Source organism: Enhydra lutris, unplaced genomic scaffold (assembly GCF_002288905.1).
Source record: "Enhydra lutris kenyoni isolate GAN:26980312 unplaced genomic scaffold, ASM228890v2 scaffoldscaffold25, whole genome shotgun sequence".
NCBI lineage: Eukaryota > Metazoa > Chordata > Mammalia > Carnivora > Mustelidae > Enhydra > Enhydra lutris.
The window spans coordinates 64,806-74,528 of NW_019154109.1; the positions used below are offsets into that span (position 1 = coordinate 64,806).

The 9,723-nt window shown below is 40.0% G+C and overlaps 1 protein-coding gene across 2 annotated transcripts in view; it reads right to left on the reverse strand.

The window, feature by feature from the left end:
* Window positions 1-7,627, reverse strand: part of LOC111151001 (complement C3d receptor 2) — a 34,668-nt gene extending 27,041 nt beyond the window's left edge. For both annotated transcript variants that reach the window (XM_022508691.1, XM_022508690.1), the window contains exons 1-2: window positions 7,484-7,627; window positions 265-444 (exon numbers count right to left, since the gene is read on the reverse strand). In XM_022508691.1, the coding sequence (XP_022364399.1) occupies window positions 265-444; window positions 7,484-7,541 (238 nt within the window). In that variant the 5' untranslated portion in view covers window positions 7,542-7,627. The remainder of the gene's footprint in view (window positions 1-264; window positions 445-7,483) is intronic.
* Window positions 7,628-9,723: the final 2,096 nt, after the last annotated feature.

Sequence of the window (9,723 nt, forward strand, 5' to 3'; positions counted from 1 at the left end):
ATGGATAAGAATGAAGTGACACCAGTGTTCTTTGTATACTAACTTTTAATCTCACTCTCACACAGTATAGAGACCATAGAACGAATTTATGGATCTTCAAGTATTAACCAAAGTTCTTATGAATAAAAGAAACATGGAGAACCCAGGAGCCCCCTTAATTTAAGATGATTTGCTAATTTGCTGGTCTTTTATCTTGAACATGATAAATTAGCTCATAGAGATATGCTGATAAACCCAAAGATGCCTCTTTTACAGATTACTCACGTTTACAGAAATCCTGAGCATCTGACCACTTGGAGGTCTTTAGGCAGGTGATAGAGAATGACCTCTTGATATACCCAGGAAGGCATTCATATTCCCAAGACGTCCCAACAGCAAACTCAGACTGATCACTCTTAATTTTAGGCTTAGCAAAATGATACCTTGGCAGGAGCTTACACTGACCTAGAGACAAAGACCATAGGAATATCAAAACTAGGAGAGACTGAAACTTCTACTCTGCTTCTGTTTTGTCACAAATTACCCTGACAACTTTGAGCTTTAGAAAGTAAACCTTAAATGCAGCAGTATTTTCTGGGGCAAACAACGGATCTTGCAGTATGGGTACATACACAGAGGTAGAAGTTCAGAAGTTCCAAGACTTTTTAGGATAGACTTAGACGAAGAACTAGAGAAAATACTTTTTTATAAAATTCCATAAAGATTCTGGAGTTTTTCCATCTTACAAGTTCATTACAAAAATCTAAAACCTTATAAATAAAAACCTTCCTGGGGTAGCACAAGGAACTAGTACCTTAGAGACCCCTAAGCACGCACATGTATGATCCTCTAAAGTTATTTTAATGAATTCACATTACTCTGTTAATCATTAAATCTTTTGGTCCTAGCAAGATGAAAATATTTTCATTATTTTATTCCATTAATCTAGTAGAATCATATGTCCCCCTAAGAGAGCATAGTAAATACTTCTGATGGGTACTAGATAAAAGGAACTAGTCAATTTGAGACAGTTCCCTATGATTAATAATATTATTATTACTATTAATGAATCATATTATACTAGGAGATGAGTAAGAAACTGTAACACCCATATATTTGAGGATGTACCTGGAAAAGTCATTTTTCTGGGCAAAGAGACCTTTGAATAGCAAATTTATAAATCTCTTTTTCAAACAAGTTTGAGACAGGTACAGGTGAAAGTCAAAGAATAAACATGAACTAAATGAACAACTACAACACAGAGCTCCCAAGGTTGCAGCCAGACTCAGTCTTCCTATGGCCTGACACTTCTGTTGGAGAAGTCACGGACAGGACCCAAGAATAGCCATCACTGTTGGGACCCAGATATCACTGGTCTTCTTCTATTTCTCACCTCAAGTCCTTTGGTTTTCTTCATTAACCACCGCAAACATCTCCAAGTGCATACCTGTACAGAACAGCAAGACTATAGGGAAAGTAAAGGTTTGACCTCAAAGAAGACCAGTTTCATGACCCTGGCATTACTTGTGCCAATTCATCTTAGTTAAATGATTTAATCTATAATTACATAATGTGAATAAGGACAACACCAAGTACTTCTCCACAAGCCGGAAGACCAATTTAAATCTGTAATGGTGAGTAACAATGACGGGGACCAAGATGAAATGGAGACCTAAAAGCAGCAAGAGCAGAAGGGTACTTCATAATGTTATCTTCTGAGGTGACATGAGATGAGAATTATACTTTCTGGATGATAAATAATGGGAAAATCTTATCCCCAAGAAGACTTGACACCCTCTCTTTGGGGGGACAATAGTTTTTATTTGTAATGAATTGTCAAAAATCCAGGTCACAAGAATTTCCAACAGTCGTGTTCTCTTCCATATCAGAGAAAAGGAGGTTAGTCCATGAGCCATTAAGAAATAAAATTTTTCTTAAGGGTCACTGCACCCTCTTCACATCATTCTACAATCAAAAGGAAAAATTAGAGTAGATCCTGACTGTGTCTAAAATAGAAGACAGTGGTAAGACATTAACATGTGCATTTTTCAAACCATGTTAAAAATTGATGAAGTAAAGCAGTTTCTGGAGAACCAGGATGCATTTAACTCTTTTTGGGGTTCAAGAGGCTTTACTTGGAATGGCTTAGAAATCCATTTGAAATGAATGAAGAATATATAAGGTAATAAAAATAAAACTGAAAGGTCAGAAAGCAGATAGGAGAAAAATTATGATTGAGAATGAGAAGTATAATCAAATGCCTTACCACTGGGTTTCCTGGCTATTTGATCATTTTTTGAATGACGGTTACACATTTTAACCAAGGTACTGTCCCAAACACAGGAGTATACTGTGAACATTAGAAACAATGTTTCTACTCTCATGGAATTTATATTCCTATAGTGGGAGACAAGGACAGATAAATACCAATAAATATTATGTAAAGGAAATAACCAGAGTGATGTGTCAAAATCAGGGGGGAGGGAGACATATGACTTCAGCTATTATGGTTGAGGAAGGCCTATGAAGAGGAGACATTTGAATTGTGACTGGAGGACAGCCAACCAGGTACAGCACTAAGTAAAACATTTTAGGCAGAAGCCTAACAGCAGGGATGGGTTTTCTATGCTTTAGGGATAGACAGAAATCAAGTATGGCTGGAATGTAGTGATCATACCAATGGAGTGGTGGGAGATCAAGTTAGAAAGCTAGCAGGAGGGATCATATTAGATTTCTTAGGCCACACTAAGAAGTCTAAGTGGAAAAGTCACATGGCCTGATTTACCTTTTAAAAAGAATAGTCTGGCAAGTGAGTGAAGAATGCTCTGGATTTTTTTTTTTTTAGAAGTAGAAAGTGCAAGTCTGGAGACTATTATAACAGTTCAGACAAAAATGAGGCTTGGACCAAATGCAGACAGTGAGAAGTGGATGAGTTTGGAATACATTTTAGAAGCAGAAACTTGGGGTGCCTGGATGGCTCAATGGGTTAAAGCCTCTGCCTTCAGCTCAGGTTATGATCCTAGCGTCCAGGGATTGAGCTCTGCATCTGGGATCGAGCTCTGCATTGGGTTCTCTGCTCAGCAGGGAGCCTGCTTCCCCCTCTCTCTCTGCCTTCTTCTCTGCCTACTTGTGATCTCTGTCTGTCAAATATATAACTAAAAAAAAATCTTTAGAAGTAGAAACTTTTTGTTGTATTGCAGGGGGGATAAGAAAATGGCAGGATTTAGTAACATCTTCTAAGTTACTTATGGTGACTTGAGCTACTTGACTGATAGTAATACCATGTCCTAAAGATGGAAAAGCACCAGTGTGTGTGTGTGTGTGTGTGTATTGGGGTGTGTGCAGAACTGGTTCCATGTTAGAGTTGGTATATTTAACACACTTATTGGGCCCCCACATGGACATGCATGAGGGCAGTTGGATATACAAATTTTCCACTCAGTAGGGAGTTCAAGACTACAGATAATAAATGAGTCATCAACATATAAACAGTATTTAAAACCATGAGATTGGATGAGATCTCTTAGGAAGAAGGTATGGAGAAAAGCAGAAGAGGCCCAGGGTTGAGCGCCAAGACCTTACAACATTTCAGATAGGGCAAAAGAGGCCAAGAGTAATCAGAGAATTACAGAGAAAAAAAAAAAAAAAACAGAGGAGAGTGGAAGTCAAATAACAGGAAGCCCTGTTTTGGATGATGAGAATGAAAATGGTGTTAAGAGAAAGGAAGTAATAAGCTTTTGCCAAAAGACTGAGAAGATAAGGAGAGAAAAAATGACCATTGGATTCGCCAGCATGAAGGTCAGTAGTAACCTTGCTGATAGTAGCTTTAGGAGAATGTGGGGGAGAGAAGCCTGTCTGAGGTGGGTAAAGGAGATAAAGAAATGTGAGCAAGCAGTGAATGAGAAGTTTTGAGAAGAGGGATGAGAAGGAAGAGAAGGGGTCATGAGAAGTCCCCTGACCTGGTCCCATAAAGGATACACTGGAGCATATTTAACTGATGGTAGGGATGATCCAAGAGAGAGATACAAATGGGTGACAGAAGATGGGATATTTGCAGAAGTCAAGTCCTTGCACAGGCAAGACAGGATGGACTGCAACCATAATTCAGAAGGAGGAGTTGACTGTTGTTGGGAGGAAATATATTTTTTTCCATTGTTACAGAACCCCTCATTATGTGCTAGTGTTGAGGGATTCATCAGGCAAGAAGTCAGATAAAGACCTTGCTCTCATGAACTTGTATTCCAATGAGAGAACAAACAACAAAGTAAAAAAAATGAACAAGAAGGTCTCATATGATGATAGGTTCTCTGTGGAAAATAGAACATGGTTGTGTGATAGAGTGTGACCAAGGTTCAGACTACTTCCGATGAATCAGAGAAGGGTGGGCAGGGGAGGTGAGACCTGAATGTCAAGGAGACAGGCGAGAGACGGTATGTAGAAAGGGCACTTCAACAAACGGAACCCTTATTCTAAACAAATATGAGTGTGTTCACAGAACAGCAAGAAGACCAATGTGGCTGGAGCAGAGGGAGTAAGGGAGGAGAACAGAAAATTTCAGAGAGAGACAGAGACCTATAGTCAAGGTTAAAGAGCATGGATTTTGTTCCAATGTGATGGGAAGCTGTTGGCAGGTTTTAAGCAGGGGAGAGAGAGGATCTGATCTCAGATGAAGGTAGATAACTGGTAAATAAGGGAATTCCTATTTAATGATTTTGTTTTCTTAGGGTAGGATGACATCAGTCTAGGCAAGAGTGAAATTTAAGAATGCAGGAAATTAGAATTGGTTTATGCAAATAAACAAAAGGAGAAAAGTGGGAAAACTCTCTAAGAAGAAAATTTGCTTCCTATATGACTTTGCTCATAGCTGTGTACCCTATAGACAGTTGCTTCAGAATCTTCCAGAGTACTTTTAAACTCAGTTTCCCGGGCCACACCCCAAAGGAGGGAATCTCTGAAGCATGAGACAGAACCCAGGAACTTGGTGCTTTTTAAAAGGCATCTCAATTTCTCAAAAAATTAAAAATAGAACCACCACATAATCCAGCAATTCCACCTCTGGGAATATATTGAAAGGAAATGAAAACACTAACTCAAAAAGAGATCTGTACACACATGTTCTTTGCAGCATTATTTACAGGACATGGAAACCACCTTAGTGTTCATCAATGGATGAAAGGATAAAGAAGTTGTGGTATGTATATGTACAATAGAATATTATTCAGCCATTAAAAATGACAACATGGATATACCTCGAAGGCACTATGATAAGTGAAATAAGTCACACAGAAAGACAAATACTGTACGATCTCACTCATATGTGGTATCTAGAAACAAACAACAATCAAACAAACCGAACACCCAGAAACACACCAAATTCATAAAGAAAGAGATCAGTTTGTGATTAATGGAGGTGTGATGGTGGGAGGGCAAATTGTAGGAAGGTGATCAAAAGGTACAAATTTCTAGTTATAAGATAAACAAGCACAAGGATATGATGTTCACCATGAAGACTAGAGCAAATACTGCTGTATGATATGGAGGGAAGTTAAGAGAATAGATTCGCAGGATTCTCACCACAAGGAGAATTTTTTCTTTTCTTTTTATTGCATCTAAATGAGAGGACACAGGTTAACCAAACCTACTGGGGTGACCATTTCACCATATATGTAAATGAAATCATCGCGGGTATACACCTTAAACTTACACAGCAATATGTCAATTATTCCTCAATAAAACTAGAAAAATAAATACATTTTGTAAAAGGTACTTCAAGAGTTAGTTAAGCATCCTTCAAGTCAGGAACTGGCCCAGAGTCCAGGGATAGTCTAGGGAGGGTATATAGTAGAAGCAAAAGTCAGGAGGGGTGTGTGGGCAAAGCATGAGCAAAGGACCATGGGGGATAGTCAGGCAAGAAGATGAACAGTGCATTCATGATTAGAAACAGTGGAGAGTTGGGGGGAGGCATGTTTAGATGGGATCCAACTACAAAAAGCTTGAAAGGCTGAAGACTTAGTTTTTTCTTTTTTTAAAATCCCACGGGAAGTAGGAAGTAAAGGAGTAGTATAATGAAAAAGTATATTTTAAACTTTTGGTTTTCACCATTGGCAAGTTGAAGGCTGGTATCAAGAGTGACACAGGTAATCATAATACTTACAATTAGAATATTGGTGTAAGAATGCTAAGACAAATGACAGAAGCTATGTGACAGCTAATGTGCTGGAACAATTGACAGGTAGACCTGATCGTTAAGTGTCTTGAAGTTCAGTGACCAGAGGGCAGCTCACACTGGCATTGAGAGGGGATGAAGAACTGGGCAGGGCTGGTGATTTTTAACTGATAACATCCAGTAGGAACGGAATACTGATGAGAAGCCAGATCTGGAACTGTGCCATGCAGATGGGTTAGGGAAAGTTGTGAACATAACGCTTTTTCAAAGGAAGTTAACACATAGGAGAGAGAGAGAGAAAGAAACTAGTCTGGGGAAATGTTCAACTAATAGGGCCAAGAGAAATTTGGAGGCAGGGAGCAGACAATTTGCTTCTATTGAAATAGAACCAATGTGTCTCTACAATTAAACAGCTGGGGTGATTATACTTAAATGCGGGCTGCAGAGAAGTGGGTCTTCTCTGCAGCCCGCAGAGTCTTAGGACTGATACTTAGTAGTCACAAGTAACACCCAACTTTCATTTGCCTAATTTCATGTCATATTCAAGGCAGCTCAGGAAGGTGGTAGTGCAGTTTACCACTAGCTTCATTTTACAGAAGAAGAAACTGAGGGTCAGGGAGCTATAAGACTTGCCAAAAGTCACCCAGTTATTGAGGTCTGCAGAGACCTTAACTAGGAATTCGCTGTATTCTGGAGATAATTAGAAAGTCAGATCCACATGTAGCCAAAAGACTCTAATCTTAACAAACTACTATACTTCTGTAAAATTAAGTCACTTGGGGAGGCAGGGAGGGGTGTTAATAAAGCTAGCTTTGTGCGCACACCTGCAGGTTGAATGAGACCTTCTGGAGCCCTTACCATTAAAGGAATAAGTAATACGAAGATGACTGTAGTTTTGATTCACATTACCAACTTTTCTCAATAGCTGCAGGTGTTTCTCATTTAGAATCTCTTTACCAGCAACACATCAAAGTTCAGAAACCATGAAAACCCCGCGTCGGAACCTGACATTATTCTTACTGGGGAAGGAAGCGGGAGGTCTTTCACACATCACCGGTAGGTTCTGGTTACTTGGCCAGCGTTAGCGCTTACAGACCTCAGGCAGAGAGCAGTGAGCATCTGCTGGGTCCCGGGAGCCGAGAGCCCATGCAGAGCAGAGCGAGTGGCCCCAGCCCCAGAAGGAGGGACCAGGAGATCCTGGAGGTCCCCCAAAGCGAGCGGAAGGCTGTCAAGCATCCAGCACTGATAGGACCTTCTCGCTTATTCACTCTGCTTTGCACCGCCGCAGAGAGGCCGTCCCTGCCCCAGACGTGTCCCTACCTCCCCCTCCCAGCTCACCGAGAACCCCTGGTGCGATGACAGCCAAGAAAACGCAGAGCAGGCCCGCAGCGCCCATGCCCCGGCGGCAGCCCCAGCGGCGGGATGCGTTGCGAGACACTCGAGCCTCGGGCAGCTCCGGGAGAGGAGGGCTGAAGCAGGAGACAGCTGAAAGCCAGGGCACGGGGGCCCTTAAATAGAGTCTGGCACCACGTGCTAGCTTTGCGCGCACACCTGCAGGTTGCCTGGGGCCGGACGCCAGCGCGTGTTAGATAGGCCCGGCCGGGGCTCTGGGGTGCCGGCGGGAGGGGGCGAAGGGGCCAGGGGCAGGGGGGCGGAGCGACTGCGACCCGGTCTTTGGCACTGGCTCTAGCCCTCAGCGCTCTGGCTTTCCAACTTTTTTTTTTTTTTTTCTTTTTTCTTTTTTTTTTAACCGCACAATATCCTGCATCCACTTTTGTCTCTCTGGAGAAATGAAACAAGTTTCACAAAATAGTACTCACTCTTGCTAATCTATAATGCCCTCTCCTATTGTTCTATTCAATTCTATACTATGCTATGCCATGCCATGCCATTCCAAAATTCTGGTTTGAATCCAATAAATTCATTTCAAAAGCTATTAATGCTTCAAATCCTCCGTTTAAAGAAACAGTTTACTTAGAAAGGAAATTTATAAATAGCAGCCACCTCTCCTCTTATGCCCTTTTTATTTTGAGGCAATTTCTACAGAATATTTCGAGAATGGTGCAAAGAATTCCCATATATCCATCATCCAGATTACCCAATGTTAACATTTCACCATATTTCCTTTATCATTCTCTCTCTCTTTACATAGAGATAGATAGCTATAGGTGTAATTACCTATACAGAGAGAGATCTAGATATATACACATATACATATATATGATTATATAATTATAATTATATAATTGTTACTTTGGGACTGAGATAAGATAGAGGCATGATACTCCTCTAAATTCTTGGTACATTTCTTAAAAACAAGGACATTCTCTTGCATAACTACAGTACAATGAACAAAAACAGGAAACATTGAAATATTATCTAAGTGACAGGTTATATTCACATATTTCGAATCATCTCAATAGTCTTTATTATTGCAATCTCTCTCTCTCACGCTTTCATTTTTCTGGTCCAGGATCATTCAAGGATCACACACTACATTTGATTATTATGTCTTTTCTTCCTCATTTACCTGGAAAAGATCCTGGTCTTTTTTATGTTTTTCATGACCTTGACATTTTGGAAGAGTACGCAGCAAGTGTTTTTATAGAATGACTTTTAAATTAGTTATCTCTTGCATAGGAACAAATTACCCTAAACTTATTGATTTAAAGCAAGAATAAGTATTCATTATCTCACACAGTTTCTGTGTGTCAGGAACTCAAGAGCAGCTTAGCTAGGGGGTTCTGGTTTGGGCTTTCTTGAGGTTGCATTCCAAACATCAGCCAGAAGTGCAGTTATCTGAAGGCTAAATTGGGACTGGAGGATCTCCACCCAAGAGGGCTCAGTCATGGCCGTTGGCTGCAGCACTCATAGCCCCAAAATGTAGACCTCATCATAAGACAATTTGAGTCTCCTGGTGACATGGCAGCTGGCATTTCCCAGAAAAAGAGAGAAAGGCAGAAGCCACAATGTCTTTAATAATCTATTCTCCGAAGTCACACTATGTTATTTTTACAATATCCTACTGGATACTGTGATGGTTAATTTTATGTGTCAACTTGACTGGGCTGTAGGATGCTCAGATATATAGTCAAACACTATTCCGAATCTTTCTATATGGGTGTTCTGGATGGAATTAACATTTTTTAGAGTAGTAACTGATATATTTATTTTTATTCTTCCCATTTTATTTTTTCCCCAGTTTTACTGAGATATAATTGACAGTTAAGGTATATAACATAATGATTTGCTAATGATTACCCTGGCTAACTACCATCCCCTATATAGTTATGACTTTTCTCTTATGATAAGAACTTCTAAGATCTATTCTTTTAGACACTTTTTAATACACAATACAGTATTGTTAACTATAGTCACTATGCTGTACATTATATCCCCAGAATTTATCTTCTAACAGGAAGTTTGTGCCTTTTGATCATCTTCACCCATTTTCTGCACTTCCTGCCTTTGCCACCTCCGGCAATCACTAGTCTGTTCTCTGTTTCTACAGGTCAATTTTTTTAGATTTCACATATAAGTGAGATCACATAGGATTTGTCTTTCTCTGTATGACTTAC